Below are 26,122 nucleotides of genomic sequence, written 5' to 3' on the forward strand. Positions count from 1 at the left end.
GGCACTACTGAGTCACACGGAGCTCCAGTGTTATGTGTAGTGCACGGAGGATAGATGTATGTGGACACATCTGTAACTTTATAGGGCCTGTCGGCAGTATCTCTAAGAGAATTTCTTCAATAGGACTCGGTCAATTTTAGCTATTCTTTACATCAACTACATCAATGTTTCAGACACACTACTGGTGTACCACGTGCAGTGGTACTGGGCAGTTATTGTACAACCACAGCCTCTATTTTATATACATTGTTGTTTAATACATTGTGTGCTCTATTTTATGTATTCGGATTGGAGTTTTCTAGTTTTTATTTTAGCGTTTTAATAGGAGATTTGGTACTGCCGCTTTCGACATTGTACACATTTTGGTTTAGGGTGTTGGTGGACCCCTAGGCAAACAGCCGCTCCCTCTTAAATAGTGCCATTTAGTGGGCACCTGGTTTCATTACCATTAACTGTGATAACCCAAGACTCTAACCCTGAGAATGCAACAAAGAAGCGTGGCTTTATATAAATGGTACATACCGGAGGTGACTCTTCTTCCAGGTAACTATGTGAAATACAGTGGACACGATGAAAAGTGCACACAGGCCCATCCCATAAATCGAGGCGGTTATCTTCTCCCATCGGTCATCTGACATGCGGTGTAATAAAGCACTTCCCACAATAGATGGGACAATGAGGAACTAGAAAAAATATAAAATGTAGAAATGTTTAATTAAAGCGCACAGACAGCAAGCAGTAAAAAAGGGGGATATGGGATATTTATTCATTTAAAATGAAGAAAAGGTCGATATATTTTGCAAAACACAAAGAAAATCCTCCCCCAGTCATTCGCCAGAGAGAGGGTGCAGCAACTCCGAGCAATATGCTAAAATATGAACTGGGCGGCGCTCTCTCTCCATGTCTGCCCTGAGTGGGGAGCACCATGGTTATGGAACAGGGAAAAAAATAGAGTGACTTAGTTAAATATCAGCGTACTAGTGAACTAATTGCTAACAGACACCTTTCAAATATTCAAAATTTTTCTATGAGTCAACTTATAAAGGTTCTATTTAAGAAAAAAATCTTTCAGTTCAGTATTTACAGCTTTCCACTCATTGACAACAATAAAGATATTTTTCACATAAAAAGAGCTCTATTTACTACAATCCGCATTGGTAATGCAGATTGTAGTGTGATATTACCGACTGAATTCGCATTGCGAATTCAGGCAATATCACAGGGACTTACTACAGATCCCTTCCAGGGACAGAGCTTGCGAGAAAGCTCTGTCCCTGCGAATCCGCTCCTCACACTAGTCATGGTATTTTCGCAAAAAAATACCGCGACCAGTGCCCCGCACATGCACCAACTGACCATCGCTGCTACCCCATGCCACTAAGCCCCGCCCCTTTGTTAAGCCCCGCCGCCTGCGATCGCGGATCCCCCCCCACACCCCTCCTTTCTCCCTTAATTACACTTACCTGCATGATCCGGTGATGTCTTCCACGTCCTCCGGTCAGGTGATATCCCATACTGCACTGGGACCCGATCACCTGATGACCGGGCCACGGTACAGCATGGGAGACCAACTGACCGGAGGGAGAACATCACCCTGGAGTCAGGTAAGTAAATTATTTTTTTTTACTATTTTTTTTTCTTTTTTTTTTACAGTGTATCAGCGTGTGGTTTGTTTAGGCCACACAGCTGATTACTGGGGCCGGCTCCGGGCTCTGCTCTCCCCGTTAGAGCAGGACAGTAGTCCGGTAACTGGGGAAGACCCTGGATAACGCCACCTCCAGGTGGCGTTATTATCACAGGGCTTTCCCCAATATTTCTTTACAGTTTATTTTTAGTAACTCTGGTCGGATCACATTTCCCATTATAATTATGGGAAATGTGATCTGCTTACTAAAAATAAGTGATACTTAGGGGTTTGAGTAGAATTTTATGAATTCTACTCCAATTGCCCTATAGTAACTGTAGGTGAAACTAAAATAATGTGAAAAGGGTGTGAAAACACCCTTTTTCACTTTATTTTAGTAAAAACAATGTTAATAAATAGAGCCCAAAGTGGTTTAATTGTTTTGCATGGATTTATTAAATTCTGAACCAATAGGATTCCAATCTGTACAATACTTTTTTCCTAGCATACGCCACAGTTTTTATCTGTATATATGGCTTAACAATAACAGCGGAACATTTTTAAACAGTATGTAATCGTTGTCTACAATTTGCCTGTATGGGAGCACTGTGGGAATTACAGCACTGACACATGGCTTACTGGGGATAGTGGGAAAAAGATCAGTTTTCCAGATCAATGAAGCGGATCAGGTGCCTCTGATCAACCACAATACCAGGTGGACTTATTATGCAACAGCCGCAGGCAGTACCCGTTCAATTTACAGTATGTATGTACAGTATGTATGTGGATAAAGAATGTTAACACACTGGGCTTTTGGTAAGTTGTCCATCCTCCTGTGCTCAAATATTCTGGGACTAGTGCAATACTTGTTCATTCTAATACCAGCTGGAAACTTTACTGTATATCTTTGCTTACGATGACCTTATATATGCTATACTAACATCATGGCATGCTCTGGCTACTACTTACAAACTGCGCACTAGTCTATTTTGATTCTAGATCTATATTTGTGCAAAAAACTTGATTCTGACATTATTCGTGATACAGTAGGTGCCTATGATACAGTCAGGTGCATAAATATTGGGACATTGACAGAATTTTCATATTTTGGCCTCTCTTCACCACCACAATGGCTTTGAAATGAAACAAACAAGATGTGCTTTAACTGCAGACTTTCAGATTTAATTTGAGGGTAATTACATCCAAATTTCTATATGTGCCTCCCACTTTTTAAGGGGCCAAAAGCAATGGGACTGTCAACTCAAAAGCTATTTCATGGACAGGTGTGGGCTATTCCCTCGTTATTTCATTATCAATTAAGGTAAAAGGTCTGCAGTTGATTCTAGGTGTGACATTTGCAATCAGTTGCTGTCGACTCTCAATATGAGATCCAAAGAGCTGTCACTATCAGTGAAGCAAGCCATCATTAGGCTGAAAAATCTAAACAAACCCATCAGAGAGATAGCGAAAACATTAGGTGTGGCCAAATCAACTGTTTGGAACATTCTTAAAAGAAAGAATGCACCGGAGAGCTCAGCAACACCAAAAGATCCGGAAGACCACGGAAAACAACTGTGGTGGATGACAGAAGAATTATTTCCCTGGTGAAGAAAAACCCCTTCACAACAGTTGGCCAAATCAAGAACACTCTCCAGGAGGTAGGTGTATATTTGTCAGAGTCAACAATCAAGAGAAGACTTCACAAAAGTGAATATAGAGGGTTCACCACAAGATGTAAACCATTGGTGAGCCACAAAAACAGGAAGACCAGATTAGAGTTTGCCAAACAACATCTAAAAAAGCCATTACAGTTCTGGAACAACATCCTATGGACAGATGAGACAAAGATCAACTTGTACCAGAGAGATGGGAAGAGAAGAGTATGGAGAAGGAAAGGAACTGATCATGTTCCAAAACATACGGTTCCCTTGTATTTAATGATGATGTGACTGCTGACAAAAGCAGCAGAATTAATTCTGAAGTGTTTCGGGCAATATTATATGCTCATATTCAGTCAAATGCTTCAGAACTCATTGGACGGCGCTTCACAGTGCAGATGGACAATGACCCAAAGCATACTGCAAAAGCAACCAAAGAGTTTTTTTAAGGCTAAAAAGTGGAATGTTATGCAATGGCCAAGGCAATCCCCTGACCTGAATCCGATTGAGCATGCATTTCACTTGATGAAGACAAAACTGAAGGGAAAATGCCCCAAGAACAAGCAGGAACTGAAGACATTTGAAAGAGGCCTGGCAGAGCATCACCAGGGATGAAACCCAGCGTCTATTGATGTCTATGCGTTCCAGACTTCAAGCTGTAATTGCCTGCAAAGGTATTGCAACAAAGTATTAAAAAGTGAAAGTTAGATTTAGGATTGTTTAGTTTGTCCCATTACTTTGGGCCCCTTAAAAAGTGGGAGGCACATATAGAAACCGTTGTAATTCCTACACCGTTCACCTGATTTGGATGTAAGTACCCTCAAATGAAATCTGAAAGTCTGCAGTTTAAGCACATCTTGTTTGTTTCATTTCAAAGCCATTGTGGTGGTGAATAGAGGCCAAAATATGAAAATTATGTCAATGTCCCAATATTTATGCACCTGACTGTATGTTAAGGAAATTTGGTTCTCACAACTTGTAAGAACATTACAACATAATTGGTCCCATCAAAGGGTTCACGAGTTTTTCTACATATATCTTTATGAATGCATTTTATTATTGGATGACAATGCAAAATAATAATTGTTTAAAGAATTTTTTTTAATCTATTTGTGTTTTTTGTTTTCTCTTTATTTTTTCTTATTTTATTTGTATTTAAAAAAACAACAACATTTTGTTTATGTAAAATTGGAGTTGGTTCGTATAAAACACTAACTTTTCTGCCTATACATTAACAATTATATTCTATCAATTAATTTTAGGCATAGATAGATCCTAGTGTTCCCCCTTTCTGGATGTTTTATTTTCTAATTATTATAAAATATATAAATTATATTATAAAATGTATATGTTACAAAATGTTGTGCTCTTAATGTCTTGTCCTTTTTAATGAGAGGGTTAAATATGTAACAAGCATAGTCATCTCTACCTACTTCAATTGTAAATTAAACGTTCCGTAAGTCATCCCTAAAGCAAGCTTCCATTTTATACAGTATACAATGGACTATTCCATGAGAACCTTGGAGTAAATAAAAGCTGGTAGCAAAATAAAAATATTTCTCTCAAAGCATTTTCCTCATTGTGCAAACAATGAGAAAGAGATGTGAACCACCCACCTGTGGATCTCAGCAATGTTTTGGAGAAAAGGCTTGCTCAGCAGAGGCGTAGAGCACAGTGCATGTAGTCAGCAAACTTCAAAAAGTGACATTGAGCAATAGATAGACTGTGCAATAACGCAATAACAGACACTAGTGTCATCTTTAAATAAAAATCAACCAGACATACAAGGACAATATCTAGGGGCATATTATAACGGAATCGGTATGATTTACTGCCGGTCTTAATCACGACAGCGGCAGCCCAGCAGAGGTGAAAATCCCGATTGTCCTCTTTGGTAAGTATCGCTAACCTAATACCCCCCTAACCCTACCTTAGGGGTGCCTAACCCCCCTCTAAGTGCCTAAAACTAACCCCCCCTTCCCCTCAGCCTAACTCTGTCTCCTGGGGGGGAGGTGCCTAACCCTAACCCCCCTTCCCCTAGCCTAACCCTAACCCTCCGGGGGGGGGGTGCCTAACCCTAAGTCCCCCCCGGGAGCCCCTAACCTAACCCTTCCCCCACACGGACACTACCTTGCCGGGATTAGACAGTCGGGATGCTGGCGGTCGGGATTTCGTCCGTCGGCTTCCTGGCTGCTTTCCATTATAACAATATCATTTATAATACTATGGTGCATCAATCTGTAGTGCCCAAAAAGAAAGAACACATCCCAATTGAAAAGTCAAGAAAAGATTTTTATTGTTATCACATATTTCCTGGATGTGGTTTGCATTGGCGCAGTAGTGGACTGAATTGTCATGATGGCCTCCTTCTGTGTGATGTGGAGATAATTATTGGAACTATGTGGAAACAATAAAAACTTTTTTTGGACTTTTCAATTGGAGAGTGCTCTATCTTATTGGAACTGCTCCACCTTCTATGGTGTTTTTGTCTATAGTCTGTAGCTGTAGTTATTCCCATTAATATGGGTCAGTGACTATACAGTCAGTCTATGCAAATATAGGATTTAAGCAAAACTGAAAAGCAAAACCTGTTGATAGTAAACCACCTCAGCCACAAGCTTGGAGTAGACACAGTAGATAACATTTTAAAATAGTTTTTCAGGGACATTTTGCTGTAAGTCTGGGCAGTGGAGCCGATAGACCAAACCTTCAACTAAGACTCCTCTATTTTACTACTGTCCAACTCCGGCACCCAGGGCTGTAACTAGGAGTGCAGATCTCTGTCGATGGCACTGTCACTGTCCCATGGCAGGGGGCTTCTGGCTAGCAGTGTGGGTTAGCAGGATCACAGCTGTAGCAACGTAGGAGCGTCTTTTAGCTGCTCCCGATAGGCACCCTGCAGGCTGATTGGACGCACCAGTCAGCGCTGCACTAGTACTCAGACTTTCCCCTATACCACTATTAAAACGCCTGTTACTGCGATCTCTGATATTTATAATAAGTGTTTATTTTGGAGATGGAGTCAGAACATTTATACCGACTCCAACTCCACAGCCTTGGTGTAAGTGTATGTATGAATGTATGTAATTCACAATATTGGGTCCGATTCAGTGAAGTACGCTAATGCTACAGCTGCGAATTTTTACGCAGTGTGTGTGCACAAATATGCACGTCACAGCCACTGGGATTTGTATATTCGCAAATACAAGCGATTGCTTACAAAGAAGCAGCTCGGCCGCAGATCAGTCGATTATTAGAATTCTGAGTAACACTATGATCGTGCAGAACATCCGCTGAAGCTGAGGCGCCAGAGCTATAATAAATAATTCTATTCAATAAATATTAAGTTATAAACCACAGAGAAGAAGAAATATTGAGTAAACTTGCATTTAAAATGACAATGTGGCATTTTATTGAGAATTGGTTATTATTTATTATTGAAAAATATGGACAAGTCCAACATGAAAAATTCCAGGAATTAATCTTTAAAGCCTGGCACTGTCTGGAACTTAGACAAAAGCTAGCCAAACTAGAGGGTAGAGTCAACCATGTGTTAAACAATAAACATCAAAGCACACTTTTCCGCATTTGTAACCACTAGTGGCTCTGAGAAACCAGGATGTACTGATTAGTGGGTGCATTAAGATGATCTGGGGCCCACGTTCCACAGCAAGTGACTCACACAGAGACGCCCCATTAATCTAGTCATCATGGCCCCACCTTCTGCTGTAAAATGCAGCAAATCATGCCATCACAGCCCGCCCACTTCAGTGCAGGTGTGAGATGTGGGAGGACTGCCTCCAAAGTTCAATTGTCTCCAGGAAATTACAGGAGAGTAGGAAAGTATGGAGCCACATAATGTAGTAGTCAGGACTTATGTAGTTATAATGCTTGGCCCTATGTTAATCTGCAACACCAGCACCCCCTGTTTCATTTATAGTGCTGATTTGCTAAAGTAAGTAGGATGGCTTGAGAAGCTTGGAAACAAACGTGCCATTGCAGAAAATAATTAAATCTATTTTGCACAGACGGCACAGTAGAATATATACATCTGGTCCGTGCTTTGCTGAAAAAATACAGATTTATTGCAGCCTAAATGATGACATAACTGGTGCATTATGGCATGTAAGCCTGTATGGTCAGATTCAATGTAGTCATACAGCTTCATGTGCCAACAGATAGCGAGCACAACCAATACTGTATGCCCATACATATATAGGGCCTGACTCCAAGTCGGACGCAAGTGGAAATGCAGGTGGAACTCACTCACAGATATGTGCGCATGTGCTGAAGAGAGTGATGGTCGGCTGCGTCTGTGCCGGTCCATGCATTCACACTAGGACGGAGATGGCAGGTGTCTACGGATTAAGCAGGCAGATGATGGACCACTCTTTCCGGCTTTTGTCCTTCTGTCCTCCCTGAGCTCACCTTAGGACACCAGCGTTACAGTTCTACAGGTATACCGTCCCAGTCAAACTCCCCACGTGGGCATTTCCAGGATACGACCATGCATTCATAAGGAACTGATCCAGCATGGGGTGGGTTCAAGTCTCAATTCTAATGATGATGGCTGCAGATGGAAAATACAGTGGGCGGGCCAGCCTTCTGCATGCAGATGCATGGATACTCGCATTAGTATAAGGTAAGTGAGCAGGCTGCCACCGCCATTCTGAAATGCAGATGCATCCGACTCAGATTTCTGCATTATAACCCAATAGATGTATTATTATATTATCAGGCATGGTACTTCGCTGTGCAACTAACAGCCAAGATGGCACGTGGGGAAGAATGGTATTCCCCTGCTCCTGTCTTTGCTTATTCAAAAGCTCAGAGGGTTAGAGCATAAGGGGCTGGCCATTCTCAGGAATACATCTGACTGTGGGATCTGACTGAGCTACGCAGGGCAATGAGCCCAGGAACTGTGCAATAAATGTCAGAGTAGTAGGACAGTCGGTGGACATTTAAGTGTGGGGAAGGTTCTGGCAATTGGAAGTGCATGTCTTATGGCACCTGAGCAGCAGGATAACTGCTACTAATCGGTACTGTACAGTGAAGGAAGACAAACCTAGGACTTCCTTTCCTATCATGCACAACACGGTCAACACCATAGTGATGGACAAGACCGGAAAATAAAACATGTAAGCGCAATTAACTGAAACAAAAAGTCTATACTACCTTCACAACCAAAACATATAGGGATTTTACCTATAGAAAAAAAAAAGAAAATTATTTTAAAAAACTGAACGCTGGCATCTGGGGCCACTCATTGTGGGAGGAGTGAAGTGCAGTTAATATTTTCAAAGATTAGCTGCAGGCGACTCATTTATGCAGGGGCGTATCTACCCATTGGCCAGGATGGCACTCGCCAGGGGCGCCGACCAAAGGCGGCTGTGCGTTTGTAATAGCAGCCAGCTAATGAGAGTCAGACTCTCATTTTGCTGCTGCGTTGTCCGCGGAGGAAGCCGGCTGGAGCGCACTAATGAGCACCGTGTGCCGGCTCCCCCAGCAGCATGTGATGGGAGAGACGTCATACGTCATGACGTCTCTCCCATCCAGGAGAAGAGCGGCCGGGACTCACAGCGGACATCGGTGGTCGCGTCAGGAGCGAAGATCAGGTAAGTTTAATTTTTTTTTGTTCTGTGTGTGTGTTTGTGTGTGTAAGCCAGCACTACAGGGGGGGGGGCACTGAAATAGGGGGTGGCAACTACTGGGGGGCACTTTATGGGGGGGGTTTCCCGCTACTGGGGGGCACTGTATAGGAGTGGCCACTACTGGGGGCAATTTAGGGGGTGGGTGGCCACTACTGGGGGCACTGTATAGGGGTGGCCAATACTGGGGGCAATTTAGGGGGTGGCCAATACTGGGGGCACTGTATAGGGGGGGCTACTACTGGGGCCAATGCAGCATAGGGGGGATTACTACTGGGGGATTACTATTAGGGGCACTGCATAGGGGGGGGTGCCAGTCCACTACATTGCCAGGGGCGCTTGGATCACTAGATACACCCCTGCATTTATGGGCCCTAACACACAACAAATGCTCATGCTGCATATCAAATCCCATATCTATAGCATATTACACTGCCACACAAAATATGAACGTCTGAGCATGGAACTACTTGTAGAACGCGTAGTTCCCTTCAAACAACAAGGTCACCTAAAAGCACGATTTGATATAAATGTAGATGTGGACATCACCTTTAATATTGTACTGATGTCCTAACAAAAATGTCCTAACAAATGTCCGCGGAGGAAGCCGGCTGGAGCGCACTAATGAGCACCGTGTGCCGGCTCCCCCAGCAGCATGTGATGGGAGAGACGTCATACGTCATGACGTCTCTCCCATCCAGGAGAAGAGCGGCCGGGACTCACAGCGGACATCGGTGGTCGCGTCAGGAGCGAAGATCAGGTAAGTTTAATTTTTTTTTGTTCTGTGTGTGTGTTTGTGTGTGTAAGCCAGCACTACAGGGGGGGGGGGCACTGAAATAGGGGGTGGCAACTACTGGGGGGCACTTTATGGGGGGGGTTTCCCGCTACTGGGGGGCACTGTATAGGAGTGGCCACTACTGGGGGCAATTTAGGGGGTGGGTGGCCACTACTGGGGGCACTGTATAGGGGTGGCCAATACTGGGGGCAATTTAGGGGGTGGCCAATACTGGGGGCACTGTATAGGGGGGGCTACTACTGGGGCCAATGCAGCATAGGGGGGATTACTACTGGGGGATTACTATTAGGGGCACTGCATAGGGGGGGGTGCCAGTCCACTACATTGCCAGGGGCGCTTGGATCACTAGATACACCCCTGCATTTATGGGCCCTAACACACAACAAATGCTCATGCTGCATATCAAATCCCATATCTATAGCATATTACACTGCCACACAAAATATGAACGTCTGAGCATGGAACTACTTGTAGAACGCGTAGTTCCCTTCAAACAACAAGGTCACCTAAAAGCACGATTTGATATAAATGTAGATGTGGACATCACCTTTAATATTGTACTGATGTCCTAACAAAAATGGCAATAAATCCCATTTAAAACATACATTAACAATATAAATAATTTTAGACCAATGTGTATTTTGAAATGTATTTGACCTTTGAATTATAAAACTATAAAACGTCTGACAGAGTATAATAAACCGATTTAAGGTGTTGTGGTGCAGACCATTAGCAGTTACTTCAGTGGAGGTTCATCACAGCTCAGGGACAGAAATAAGCGTGGTACCCTGCCCATGTCATAATTACAAAGTTGGGACAAACATTGCACTAAAGCCGTTACTCATTGGTAGTTTACATTCCATCAAACAAATTACAGATATTGTTTAGATGAGTCACAGGCTTTTTAATTCCGCCTACACTGAACATGCAGAGTATCCATTAGTGATTATAAAAGGAGATTTACTTTGTGTACAGACAGAAAAGAAACATATGAGCATGACTTACTTCTTCGTGTAACATGAATAAGTTTAACAGAATTTCTAAGTTAAAATATTACGTATCTGATAGTTCCAACACTAGACTGAATAGTGAAGGCACTACGTACAGTAATATATATTGTGATAGAAGCACTGGTAAAGTGCTAAATGGCAAATATATTTCTCCAAGTTTTCTGACATATTTCTTTTAAACCCCCAGGAAATGTCTGTTTATTTATGCTTGATGAGAGTTTGGGCTTTAAGAAAAAGCCGGATAATGGGTCCTGGGCGTATGGATGTGAGAGTGAAGGGAGGGCTCCATCCACAAGGCCGGTTTTTCTTTTCCGGCTTTCAGCCTGAGAGCAGGCTGATTAGTACCTGCAGCTGTGGGAGGGTTTGGTTGAGTGTGTCATTACCTGGGGAGAGCAGGCACTGAGGCTTGTTCAAAGGCACTGTGATGTACTTGTAAGTACTGTGCATATGCCTATGTTTGTGGGAAGGGCAATAGGCCCTACCATTTTGAGAGAGGGAATATGTGGTTTAGTTAGGGTAGGATTTATTTTTAGGATTTCTGTTTTTATATTTAGATTTCTGTTTTTATATTAACAATAAAATCTAGCTTGCACGAAAACCCTGGACTGGAATTCTATTTCCTGGCTGCAGTGTGTTTGGAGGTGTCCATCTACCCCAGGAGAGGGATTTTCTCCCCCGATCTTATTACAATATGTATAGTAATAAATATATTTCACATACATACATACATACATAAAAAATAAATTAGGCTGCTGGGATTTAGTAACAATATGAGTTTATAAACATGTGACAAGTAAATTACAATGACAATATATGAAAAGATGATACATGAAAAATAAATAAATACAGTATTGTTGCCTCGTATTAAGAGAGCGTATTTGCCAGGAAGGTCGCCTATCACATGTTCATAAATTGCCCTGTTAATTCATCTGTTACCTCTGTAGGTAGCAGCGATTCAGATGCTAAGTAATGTGACAATAAATGCAGCCATTAATGAATAGGCCCCAATGAGAATAAGAACAGATGGTAACAAATGCCTTTAACAAATAGAAAAAGTAGAATATTTTCAGGTATAAAAATTACCAAAGAACAACGTCCCTGGAAAACATGGACAGCTGGCACCTATGCAGAAAGCTGGCCAAGATCACTGCAGCCTGACAACTTAAATAGGAAACATAAACAACCAAATATTCCCTCAAAATGGCGCAAATAAAGAAATGTAGATAAGTCCTTACTTAAAAAATCCTTTATAGGTTCCTTAAATATATATTCCTTCTCCAGAGTCAAGTGAGAATATTTCAAGCACTAGGAATCCAATTATTTTCCTCTCAAATGCAGTCCTCAATTGCTCAAAAAAAGAACAAATAACATAGTGCAATATTGCAAACAAAAAAACACAAAATGTATACTAACATTGCACTCATATATAAACAGAAATAAAAGGCATATAACCACACGGGTATATACAGGGGTATCAAATTGCTCTTTACCCTCCCAGATCGATTTGGGCTGGAAGTTCAGAGTCCCAAGATTCTCCCTCCTCCTTTGGTTATTAACGATGAATTATAGAAACCCAGAACCGGAAAAATGTAGTGCGTTCCAGCTGATATCCGGAGAGGAAGCATAGGAAGCATGATCCAAAAACCTCCAATAGTCGATATCCTTCACTTATAAGACGCAAAGTAAAAAGAGTATATAATTTTCCAATTGGTTTATAATCCATTTTGTAACGGTGTCCATTTAAATCCATATTTCTCCGAAGTGGAATATAAAAATAAATAAATATATATATATATATATATATATATATATATACATACACACATACATACATATATATATATATATATATATATATATATATATATATTAGGGATGTGCAGGCTCGGATAGGTTCGAGTTTGCACGTGGAGTTCGGATTTTTCCCTCCAAAAAAACGGAACTCAGAAAGAAGCAAAACGTCATCTTACATGGACGAACATCATTCCTGGACTTAGGAATGATGATGTTCGTCCATGTAAGATGACGTTTTGCCTCTTTCTGAGTTCCGTTTTTTTGGAGGGAAAAATCCGAACTCCACGTGCAAACTCGAACCTATCAGAGCCTGCACATCCCTAATATATATATATATATTTATTTTTTTATGTTCCACTTTTGGATCGTGCTCCCTATACGGATATCAGCTGGAACACACAACATATTTCCGGTTCCGGCTTTCTATATTTCATGTCTGGATACTAACCGAAACGCATGCTGGTACGCATGACACTTCCGGTTCCGGACTCCGTTATGGTGGAACGCAGGAGTGACTTCCGATTCCGGCTTTTAGTAATGACGTCATTTCTGACCATGTGCGCTGAGCAACGGTGTGGAAAACGGAACTTCTTGTAAGATTGTGCAGAATATCACCATGCTTCTGAGGAAGGACTTAAGGTCCGAAAAGCTTTAAGCCTAGTGATCACTATCGAGTGGGGACTCACTGCTGCCATTGTTAATATCCAAAGGAGGAGGGAGAATCTTGGGCATACTTGCCGACATTCAGCTCCCTCCTTCCGGGAGGGAGCTGAATGCCGGTGTACAGTGGGGGGCGTGGCCGGGCAGTGACTACGTATTGGGGGCAAAATTAAAGACATTGTGAAGCAGGGGGCAGGGCCACGATGACGCGATTCAGTGCGAATCGCATCACCCCCCCATTCTGCTGCGGGGGTTTCTATCACTAGTGTGGAGGGGCTGGATGGGTTGGCGGCTGCCGGGAGGCTTGCCTGCTTTTCCAGGGGGCCAGGAGCGGCACTCGATATTTGGGAGGCACCTGGCCAAATCGGGACGGTAGGCAAGCCTGATCTTGGGACCCTGAACCTCCAGCCCAAATCGATCTGGAAGGGTAAAGGTGTTTGATGAAGGAGCTATTTGATACCCCTGTGGTTATATGCCTTTTCTATCTGTTTATATGTGAGTGCAATGTTAGTATACATTTTGCATTTTTTTGTTTGCAACATTGCACTATGTTATTTGTTCTTTTTTTGAGCAATTGAGGACTGCATTTGAGAGGAAAATAATTGGATTTCTAGAGCTTGAAATATTCTCACTTGACTCTGGAGAAGTAATACATATTTAAGGAACCTATATAAGGACTTATCTACATCTCTTTATTTGTGCCATTTTGAGGGGATATTTGGTCGTTTATGTATATTATTTGAAGATTTGTGGAGAGTCTTCCTTTCCCCTTGACGGCTGCATTTTATATTTTGCGCAATCAATATCATGGTTATTTTATACAACTTAAATAGGAAAAGAAGTCAGACTATAATGCTTGCTCCTGGGTAGCTTGCTATACCCCTGCATGGGCTGGGGGAAGTCTACCTGGGAAAGACCAAAGCATTCTAAAGAAAATGGTCTTTACTGGGTGAAAAGATTGCCAATACATTATGTAGTAATGCAATAAATAAAGAAAAAAATGTAACCTGCTTTACAGTTGCACTATACCAATTAAGCTTAGTTGACAGTCTTTAAACAGCAGCAAAGTGTGTGTGAGCAAGAGGACCAATCACAAGGGGCAATACACATACACAAAGGGGCATTTTAGCAACATTGTTATAGGTGGTCCTGCAGCTTTAAGATGCTGCTTATGTTTAGTGTGCTTAACAAAACTCAAACATCCTGTAACCCATTTAACCACATTAAGTTTATATCAGGCAACATTAAAGTAAGCACATGTGTGATTGGTTGCTGAGAACTACAATATTTCCCAGACCATGCGATCAATCAATTCTTATTGCATTAACCTCCAGATGGATGTCTACCTCGGTCTGCAGCTAATGCCCTTTTCATGAACCTCTTGCTGCCAGGTCAGATAACAGAAGAGCTTTCATCTATTTTCTCTGGTTAGGCTGTCACTTGCAAAATATATATTTCTCCTACAACTTGATATAAACAATTATAAATGTCCAAAAAATGACAGTGATGTTATCAGTTTGTACAAATAATAAGGCCTCTATCCTAATAATGGAGACACTGAGGTGCTTATATTTGGTGCCATATTTAAAGTAGGGGTGTGCACCGGCCACTTTTTGTGTTTTGTGTTTTGGTTTTGGATATGGATCTTTCTTCGTGTTTTGGATCTGGACTGGTTTTGCCAAAACCACCCGTCCGTGTTTTGTGTTTTGGATCTGTATTTTTTTTTAAAGAAGAATAAACAGCTAAAATCACAGAATGTGTTGGTTTTTCTGCTCCTATGCTATTATTAACCTCAATAACCTTAATTTCCACTCATTTCCAGTCTATTCTGAACACCTCACAATAGTGTTATTATGTCCAAAAGGCTATACTAAGCGACACGAGTGGGCGGCACAAACACGTGGTCCATCTAGGAGTGACATTGCAGTGGCAGACAGGATGGCAGTTTGAAAAACTAGGCCCCAAACAGTACATAATGCAAAGAAAAAAAAGAGGTGCAAGATGGAATTGTCCTTGGGCCCTCCCACCCACCCTTATGTTGTATAAACAGGACATGCACACTTTAACAAACCAATCATTTCAGCGCCAGGGTCTGCCACATGACTGTGGCTGAAATGATTGGTTCGTTTGGGCCCCCACAAAACAAGCTGGCAATTAATCTGTCCCTGCACAAACTGGCTCTACGGAGGCAAGATGTCGTCCTCATCCACTGATTCCTCACCCTATTCAGTGTTGTGTACATCCTCATCCTCACAGACTATTAACTCGTCCCTGCTGGAATCCACCACCACAGGTCCCTCTGTACGTTCTGGAGGCTGGTCTCCCTGGAAGAGTTGATAATTCATTTTTATGAACATCATCTTCTCCACATTTTGTGGAAGCAGCCTCCTATGCCTTTCGCTGACAAGGATCCCGGCTGCACTAAATGGAGTACACACTGGAGGGGAGGCAACTCAGGTAAAATAGAGCCAGTTTGTACAGGGGCCTCCAAATTGCCTCTTTTTCCTGCCAGTACAGGTACGGACTGTCTGATTTGCCTACTTGGATGCTGTCACCGATGTAATCCTCCACCATTCTGTCAATGGTGACAGTATCATATGCAGTGACAGTAGATATGTCAGAAATTGTTGCCAGGTCCTTCAGTCCGGACCAGATGTCCAAACTTGGTCCTGCCTGCCCTGCATCACCGCCAGCGGGTTGCTTAGGATACCTAAGTTTTTTCCTGGCAGCCCCAGTTGCGGGAGAAAATGAAGAAGGAGCTGTTGACGTGTCACGTTCCGCTTCAGCTGACAGTGTTTTCACCAGCAGGTCTTTGCACCTCTGCAGACTTGTGTCGGCCGGAAAGAGAGACACTACATAGGCTTTAAACCTAGGATCGAGCACAGTGGCCAAAATGTAGTGGTCTGATTTCAACAGATTGACCACCCTGGAATCCTGGCAAAGCGAATGAAGGGCTTCATCCACAAGTCCCACATGCCGAGCGGAATCGCTCCGTCTTAGCTCCTCCTTCACTTTCTCCAGCTGCTTCTGCAAAAGCCTGATGAGGGGAATGACCTGACTCAAGCTGGCAGTGTCTGAACTGACTTCACGTGTGGCAAGTTCGAAGGGTTGGAGAACCTTGCACAACACGGAAATCATTCTCCGCTGCGCTTGAGTCAGGTGCATACCCCCTCCTTTGCCTATGTCATAGGTGGATGTATAGGCTTGAATGGCCTTTTGCAGCTCCTCCATCCTCTGAAACATATAGAGGGTTGAGTTCCACAGCGTCACAACCTCTTGCTTCAGGTGATGGCGGGGCAGGTTCAAGAGTGTTTGCTGGTGCTCCAGTCTTCGGCACGCAGTCGCTGAATGGCGAAAGTGGCCAGAAATTTTTCGGGCCACCCAAAGCGTCTCCTGCACGCTCCTGTCGCTTTTCAGAACATTCTGCACCACCAAGTTTATTGTGTGAGCAAAACATGGGACGTGCTGGAATTTGCCCAGATGTAATGCCCGCACAATATTGGTGGCGTTGTCAGATATCACAAATCCCCAGGAGAGTCTAAGTGGGGTAAGCCACTGGGCGATGATCTCCCTCAGTTTCTCTAAGAGGTTGTCGGCGGTGTGCCTCTTACTGAAACTGGTAATACACAGCGTAGCCTGCCTTGGAACGAGCTGGCGTTTCTGAGATGCTGCTACTGGTGACGCTGCTGTTGTTGCTGCGTAAGGTGATACATCTACCCAGTGGGCTGTCACAGTCATATAGTCCTTAGTCTGCCCTGTTCCACTTGTCCACATGTCCGTGGTTAAGTGGACATTGGGTACAACCGCATTTTTCAGGACACTGAGGACACTTTTTCTGACGTTTCTGTACAGTCTCGGTATCGCCTGCCTAGTGAAGTGGAATCTAGACGGTATTTGGAACCGGGGACACACTACCTCCATCAATTGTCTAAATCCCACTGCACTAATGATGGATACCGGACGCACGTCTAACACCAACATAGCAGTCAAGGCCTCAGTTAAACGTTTTGCTTCAGGATGACTCTGTCGTACTTCATCCTCCTCGCTAAGAACTGTTGGAGGGTCAATTGTTTAGTAAAAGTAGTGGTGTTCCAACTTCCTCTCTGGGATGATGAACGACTCCCAGCAGCAGCAACAGCAGTAGGCATAGCAATGCAGGATCCTCCGAAGGAATCCCGGATAGGAGAGTCAGTCATGCCAGAGACATGGCCTGCAGAACTACTTCCGATCCTGACTAAGGAGGAAATTGACGAGGAGGGAGTTGACGGTGTGGTTTGCAGGCGCTTGGATACAACAGGACAACGGGATTTAGGTGTCCCTGGACTGCTTACGGTCTTAGCCAAAGTTTCTGAACTTGACAGTAACTTTTTATGAACGCGCTGCAGGTGCCGTATAAGGGAGGATGTTCCTAGGTGGTTAACGTCCCTACCGCTACTTATTTCACCTTTACATATGGTACATATGGCAAGACAGTTGTTGTCCGGATTTGGATAGAAATATTGCCAGACCAAAGAGGTGGAATGTTTGGTCTTCTGCCCAGGCATGACCGTGATGGGCTTTTTCATCCCACGGACAACAACTGTCTCCCCCGGAGCCTGATTTAAACAAACCACATCACCATCAGAATCCTCCTCGCCAACTTCCTCCTCAGCGCCAGCTACACCAGTATCCTCATCCTGTTGTACTTCAACAGTGACATCTTCAATTTGCATATCAGCAAGTGGACTGTGGGTGCTCCTTTCAGCACTTGCAGGGGGCGTGCAAATGGTGGAAAGAGCCACCTCTTCCCGTCCAGTGCTGGGAAGGTCAGGCATCGCAACCGCCACCACACTTGGACTCTCCTTGGGGATTTGTGATATCTTCTTAGAACGCACAGTTCTTCGCTGTGCTTTTGCCAGCTTAACTCGTTTGTTTTTAGCGGGAGGAGGGCTTCCATCGTCATGTGAAGCTGAACCACTAGTCATGAACATAGGGAAAGACCTTAGCCGTTCCTTGCCACTACGTGTCATAAATGGCATATTGGCAAGTTTACGTTTCTCTCCAGATGATTTAAATGTTTTTTTTTAAGGTCATTTTCCTGAACTTTGTCATTTGGGATTGTATGTGCCCTCTACTATGACATTGGGCATCGGCCTTGGCAGATGACGTTGATGGCATGTTATCGTCTATGTCATGACTAGTGGCAGCAGCTTCAGCACTAGGAGGAAGTGGTTCTTGATCTTTCCCTATTTTATTTTTATCGGAAAAAGTTTGGTCCTCCATTTATGTTATATTGATTTGATATATACGTGCGGCTAAGGCGCACACAAACACAGAAAATATTTTTTTATTTTTGCTGGAGACTAGTGCACTTTGTGGGTTACACCACGCTTTAAGAAATGAGCCAGCCGGCCCTTTACTTATAGGACACAGGCGCACGCTTGGCGCTGCTCCTTTGTTGATGCACGTGTAGCCACAGTGCACACAATTCACAAACACAGAAAAAATATTTTTTTTTTTTGCACTTGGGGGGGAGCACCCCTGATGGACAGAGCACCCACTGGACAACACTACAGCACCCCTTTAGGACTGGGACACTGCACAGGACTTTGGAGTGGACACAGCCCCTATGGACAACTGACTGCACAACACAGTCCAGCCAGCCCCTATGGACTTTGAAGTAGTGGACACAGCCCCTAAGGACAACAGCAGCGCAGCACAGCACAGCACAACACTACACTACACAGCCCAGCCAGCCCTAACTCCCACCCTCCCTCTTCACTGTCCACAGCCGAGTGAGAAAATGGCGCCGACGCAGGTACCTTATATAGGATCCAAAACCTGCGAGATCCGGAAGGCGGGATGATGACGTTTTGCCTCATATGTATACATATATACATACATATATACACACACACACACACATATACACAGTATGGGCTACAGAAGCAGAAGGCCTGTCATTGCTACACTGATATCGGCTGCCAACAAGGTGAAATGTCTCCAGTTTGCTCAGTGACAGGACTTAAGCTGGCCACACATCTAAAGATTATCTGTTCAACCAGCCAACTTGTTGATTGGTTGGAATGACAATCTGGTAAGGTATGAAAGCAAATGACCATCAGCAATTTGCTCCCAAACACAGGAAAATGGACAAAAACTGTTGTTTGAACAAATTGTTTAGATCAAACATTTAACAAACTTGTCTGATGACCATTTTCATCTGTTTTCTGGCATTTAGGAGCAAATTGCTGATCATCAGTTACTCCCATCCGTTACCAGATTTTCATTCCAACCAATCAACTAGTTGGCTGGTTGGATGTAAGTTGGTCTAGTGTGTGGCCAGCTTTAGACGGTAGATGATTGAAAACGGGTCATGTGATCTAACAAACCACATTTTCAACTACACCATGTAGATGGTAGGGTGAGGACATGGAGACAACAGCACAAAAGGATGGATCCTTCTTGCATGGTCACAACTTTTCTGGTTGGCAAAGGCAACGTTACGGAGATGCAATTAATCACATTTGGGCTAATATTGCCAAGTTCTAACATGTTCCTTAACCCCCTGCAAACTCTTTTTATTGGCTAATATGGCAACTCTGTTGGGTGATCAGCTGACAAATACCATCCACAGAAAGATGTGGCAAATTGTGCACTCAAATATTTTGACACTTTGACATCACTGTTAGTTAATTGTCTGCAACAAACCTCTGTTACTGACCACAGCTGGATATCATGTGTGTTCTTTTCTATATATACACCCACAAGAATAAGTTACCAGGGTTGTGCACGTTATGAGGTTGATGACATCATATAACCTGGTTATGTAAACATGACAATACTTAATATTTTATTACCTGTTACTTACAATTACAAAGCTCTTATTACTATTTGTAAAACATTAAACATTCTAGAAGTCAGTTTGAAAGAAGCTAAAGCCGTTTGACAACAACTACCAGCCTTTCCTTCCTGCTTCCTAATGTATGTACTGTACTGAGAGGCAGCTTCATTGTGACTACCACAAGATGTGAGAAGGTGTGTGTATTGTAATTGGTATATAAGTGTTCAGATGTGCTTTTACAAAAGTGCAAGTAAGTGTGTTTGTGCTAAGGAAACTACAATTTCAACACCACCAGGCACTGCTGTTCCTCCAATTTTGCTTTATTTAGGACACAATCTTTCATGTAAACTTTCAAAATGTTACTGTACTCAATACATTTTACTGGGTGAATATAGTACCCATGAGAACGGTATGCAGTCGGGAAGCCTGCGGACCTAATCCCGACAGCCGGCTTCCCTACGGTCATATCCCAGCAAGGGTCTAAAGACATGCTGACGCCTGTCATTAGACATACGCCGGGAGACTGATGCCCGGCATCCCGATCGAAGGGACGCTGAGCGCAGATAGCCGCGGGTGGGGGGTGGGAGGGCAGGGCTAGGTTTAGGGTTCCCGGGGGGGATTTAGGGTTAGGCACCCCCCCGGGAGGTTAGGTTTAGGCTAGGGGAAGGGTGGGTTAGCGTTAGGCACCCCCGGGGCACCGGCGGGGAAGGGGGGATTAGGGTTAGGCACTGGGGGGGAAGGTTAGGGTTAGGCACCCCTAATGGAGGGTTAGGGTTAGGGGGTAGAAATAGGTTAGTTAGTATATACTTACCTGGACACGATCAGGATTTCCATGGGTCCGGCGGTAAATCATACCGATTCCACTATAACATCTCACTATAATCTGCTCAATCTCCGGACTGCATACATTATACGTATGTTGTTACCAGCTTTAACTTGTACTGTTCACAAATACAGTATGATGTCATCATTGATAGGAATGGCAGGAGCTCCTAGCCACCGGACTACTCATCAAACATGCTATTGCTTCACTTTTCTTTTGACTTGGAGATCATGACACATGTGAAGAAGTCATTTGCAGTGTTATTTTTAGGAATGCAAACTGCAGTACTGACTTGTACTGTTTATGTACTGACACATCATGGAGACGTTATGCAGACACCTACATCTGTCACTTCTATACACGAAAGTCTTGCTCTACAAGAGCACAGAATGTTGGGTGAGTCAAACCTAATTGTGCCAATTGCTCACGGCAAACAGAATGGATTGTCTCCTACTGCTTATTATTAATTATCTTTCACCCCACCAAAATAATCTGTAAATGGATGATTGAAACAGCTACACAAACAGTGTAAAACATAAATATAGATGTGGTTTTGAGATCTGCATTTGTATACACTATTTCCATTCATTGCATATACATCATAACCGGCGAATGACCAGCATAACATATCCACCAAAATAATTCATCAATCAGCTTCTATCTTTTTATAGAATGTGCTATATAAACTGAGAGCTATAAGCTGATTGGTTGCTATGGGCAACTTCATCACTCCAGCTCTCTCAAATGTTTGATACATCTCCCCATTAAGGAGAACACCGGCTACACCCACTTACTCTAACTGAACAAATAAAACTTTTTTTTTTTACAACTTTAGAATCTGTGAGAAAATCTGTGGGGGAGATGTATCGAGCCTTCGAGAGAGATAAAGTGGAGTAATTGCATATAACTAATAAGCTTCTAGCTATCATTTATCGAACACAGTATAAAACGACAGTCAGAAGTTGATTAGTTGCTATGGGCAACTATTCCACTTTATCTCTCGAAGGTTTGATACATCTCCCCTTAAGTGAGAGCCAGTGCACAGAACGGATATAAAGTACAGCCATCTTCCGCTGTCATCCGCCTACTACATATAACATTTAAGTCCATTCTGTTACCAATTTGACACTACACCGCCACTTATTCATCCAGTGGGAACAGTTTCAGGTGTTGACCTCCATACAGAAGGAGCAGAACACTGGTGTCTGCAATAGGCCAGTACATAGAGAAAATATCTTGAATATAGCTAAAAAAACTATTGTATGATGCAAGGAAGAGCAGGTCTTCAAGTCCCTTTGGGAGTATAGATTTATTCTAATAAGGGAGGGGAGTGTCGAGGGATGTGTGAAATTTAGTGTACAATAGCATTAGATTTATTCTATACCTGAAATTCTTTTAAATGCATAACTTCAATGTATTTGGACCTTCTATTGCAGCTGTTAAAATGTATTGGAAAATACCCACAAACACAAACTGGTGAACAGGAGGCTGATATTAGTATGGGATATTCATTAATATGTTTAACCATGCCCCCACGTATGAATCCACCACTATATAAATATAATTTGTTACCTAGGAGACTACAAATTAATCAATATAAATTTGGCTTTTGCACTTCTACGTGACCATTAATAGAGAAGTTAATAGAGATCTTCTGACAGCAAAGGCATAGGATAGATAGCATGGTGAAGATATTTAATACAGTGTAAAAAGTTACTTGACCTATATAAAACTTTATATAAGCAATAGATAGGCTTACCTACAATACATTAGCAGTGCTTACTGGGTTGAAGAGTATCACTTAGTAATATGTGGTGGTGGCAGTTTAATTATGTACGGAGTATGGAAGCTACCAAAAGTGTCCAGTGGTGGATTTTATCAGCCAGTTGCAGTTCGTGTGCACTGGCTACACTGGCAGTGACTTCCCAATGGTAAGCACCATCTGATAATCACACACAGAACAGACAGTCCCAGGGACAGGTGTTTTCTCCTCCTGGGACTGCCAGTCTGGAACACAAGTAACGGAGAGCGTGCTTCCAGTTGGAAACCACTTCCATGTCTTGCTGTCAGCTGTACCTGGCTCCTAGGGTTTGCAGCTGATGCAGGCCCTAGAAGCTGGGCTTGTGCGCGAGCGCCGACTTGCTGGCGAATATGCTCATGAGCCGGTCACAGCATACTCAATGGACCAGGCAGGCAGCAAGACACGGGCAATTTAGTAATTATGGAAAGCAGCAAAACGTGGCAGCCCCCCTCCTCAAGAAGGTTAGGAGCTGCCACTGCAAAAGACGGATGCAATTATGGATGATCTAGCTATTGCAATTGAAGGATGTACTTCTACATGTGCGGCAGACAGCTGCAAAGTTATTCATTCAAGAGCCATTGGTTCTTTTGAAACCATTTCTCGAGTGGTATGGAGACTCCTTTGTGTTGCAGAATTTGGAATAAGGAGTACAGACTGCACAAAGATTCTACCTGCTAACAATATTATTAATTTCAAAACTTGTGAACAGTTTGGACAATAAAATGTACAACAGAGGCTGCACAACAACATGTATCATTATTACGGAGTGTTTACTAGATATAAATGAAATGATGCGTGCAAGTCTTGTTTAATTATTTACAGTACTTAGCTAGGAGAAGGAACCTTTTAGCAATAATAGCGAGGACTTGAAATGCTCTCTGCAATTACTAAATGTTCTTCCTAGCTGTGATGTGAACACGTTAGATTAGCTGGGGTTTTTAAGCCAAAGGGAAGAAAACAAAACAAAAACACAACAACATCAAGTGACTTGGAAGAACAGGGTTTCTTTCTACTGTTTATTTCTAAAGATCATTCATTGGAGAAGTACAAATGTGCCCTTTTACACTATTGGCGCACTTGCGTAAAACAGCCCTTCTCGGGCGCCAGGTTCCGTGTGAATCAGTTTGCACAGTGCGTCTTTTTTGCATTTTTTTTCGCTCCAATGTGCGTCTTAGTCTCAATGCAATATGACAAAACAGCTTCACAAGACTGTACTGATTAATTTGATATGCAAATGCAGGCATCAAGCTTTTGACTAAGCAGCTAAACTGCAGACTGCCCTAGATCCCGGGCTGCAGGGACATACCTGCCAGATCGCAGCTGCGACCCCACTGCACTACAGAAAAAAGAAAAGAGAGAAACCAGACAAAAGGAAAGTGAAGGGAGGAAAGAAAGAAAACAGAAAGAGAAGCAACAGAAAGTGAGGTAAGTGATTAGAGTGGGGATTGAGAGACAGAGGGAGAGAAACAGCTTAAAGAGGAGGAACAAATGGAACAAACAGTGGTGTAACTAGGGCAGGGCGAGCGGGGTGCTTGCCCTGGGCGCCACGGTCCGGCCCGCCCTAGTTAGCCACCAGTGTAGCGCCGACCGCAATGAGTGCGGTCAGCGCTACACATTTACACAGGACCGGCGCTAGGCTTCCAGCGCCGGTCCTGAGCTGCACACCTGCCAGGAGGCGGGCTCAGGCTGTGCATAACACACGCATCGCCGCCAGCGCTGGCGGCGATGCGGGTGTTAAACAGCAGCCAATGAGAGTCAGATAGACACTCATTGACTGCTGCAGCACCCGTCCGGCTCCTGCAGTGGGTAATGGAACAGACATCATGACGTCTGTCCCATTATGCTGAGCGCGCCAGCCCGGGAGGACTGGCGGGCGGCGGGAGCGGCGTTGCGGACTGGAGGAGCAGCAGCAGCGTGGAGTCAGGTAAGTATGTTTTTATATATATATTTTTAAAAACCTGTCAGCACTACTGGGGGCACAACGGGGGTGGCTACCACTGGGGGGACCTCTACTGGGGTGGGGGCACGACGTGGGGGTGGCTACTACTGGGGGCACCATTATTAGGAGGACCTCTACTGGGGGGGGGGCTATTACTGGGAGCACCATTATTGGGAGGACCTCTACTGGGGGGGGCTATTACTGGGGGCACCATTATTAGGAGGACCTCTACTGGGGGGGGCTATTACTGGGGGCACCATTATTAGGAGGACCTCTACTGGGGGGGCTATTACTGGGGGCACCATTATTAGAAGGACCTCTACTGGGGGGAGGCTATTACTGGGGGCACCATTATTAGAAGGACCTCTACTGGGGGGGGGCTATTACTGGGGGCACCATTATTGGGAGGACCTCTACTGGGGGGGGGCACCATTATTGGGAGGACCTCTACTGGGGGGGGGGCTATTACTGGGGGCACCATTATTAGGAGGACCTCTACTGGGGGGGGCTATTACTGGGGGCACCATTATTGGGAGGACCTCTACTGGGGGGGCTATTACAGGGTACACTTAATCAGGGCACTGCACTGGGGGGACCACAACTGGGGGCAATAACAGGAAGTACCACTACAGGGACCACTGGATAGGGGGGGGGGTCACTACTGGGAGCCTGCATCAGGGGGACCACTACTGGGGGTACTGCATGGGAGGGGGGGGGACTACTGCTGGGGGCACTATATAAGGGGCTTACTGCTAGGGGCACTGCGGGGACCACTACAGGGGGCACTAGATAGGGGGGATCACTACTGGGTGCCTGCATAAGGGGAACCACTACTGGGAAACATGCATGGGGGGAGGACTACTGCTGGGGGCACTATATAAAGGGCACTGCATAAGAGGATACCACTACTGGGTGCCCTGCATTGTGGGGACTGCTACTTAGGGAGCTGCATAAGGGGGAACACTACATAGGGCACTGCATTTGGGGGGACCACTACTGGGGTCACTGAGTAAGGGGAACTAATTGGGGGCTGTATAAGGGGGACCACTACTGGGGATACTGTATAAGGGGCAGTACTATGGGCCTGCAAAAGAGGGACCACAACTGCATACTGGGGGTACTGTATAAGGGGTACTACTGGGGTTAAGGTGCATATGGATAGGAATGTTCAGCGCGAAAATAAAGGGGTGTGTCATGTTGACACGCCCCATTTTTAAGTGACCACGCCCATTTTTCCCCGCGCGCTGATGGCGCACATATCGGGATGCCAGCAAAAAGCCGTTATACTTTTTCGCCAATGACATAATTTTTGCCAATCTGGACTTATCCCCGTATTCAATTCTTCCGAATAGGTGTCGGAAAAAAGTTCAGAATTGGGGTTTTGGGGTACATACTTCCAGCACCCACCCAGCACCCCTCGGACTGTCCCCCAAAAGGTAAACTGTTTCAAAAAGTTACCCAGGACCCCCCAAAAGAGTACTTCCGTTTTGGGGGTGAAAAAAAAAAAAAAAACAAAGTTGGGGGACAAACTTCTAAATTAGCAAAA

General features: G+C 43.9%; 1 protein-coding gene across 1 annotated transcript in view; it reads right to left on the reverse strand.

Annotated features, from left to right (window-relative positions):
- MMD (monocyte to macrophage differentiation associated) overlaps positions 1-26,122 on the reverse strand; it is a 74,110-nt gene that overhangs the window by 13,824 nt on the left and 34,164 nt on the right. Inside the window, exon 3 of the mRNA XM_088475114.1 lies at positions 523-683. Coding sequence (XP_088331240.1) covers positions 523-683 — 161 coding nt within the window. The remainder of the gene's footprint in view (positions 1-522; positions 684-26,122) is intronic.

The sequence above is a fragment of the Taudactylus pleione genome, unplaced genomic scaffold (assembly GCF_031769625.1).
Source record: "Taudactylus pleione unplaced genomic scaffold, aTauple2 ptg000016l, whole genome shotgun sequence".
Classification (NCBI taxonomy): domain Eukaryota; kingdom Metazoa; phylum Chordata; class Amphibia; order Anura; family Myobatrachidae; genus Taudactylus; species Taudactylus pleione.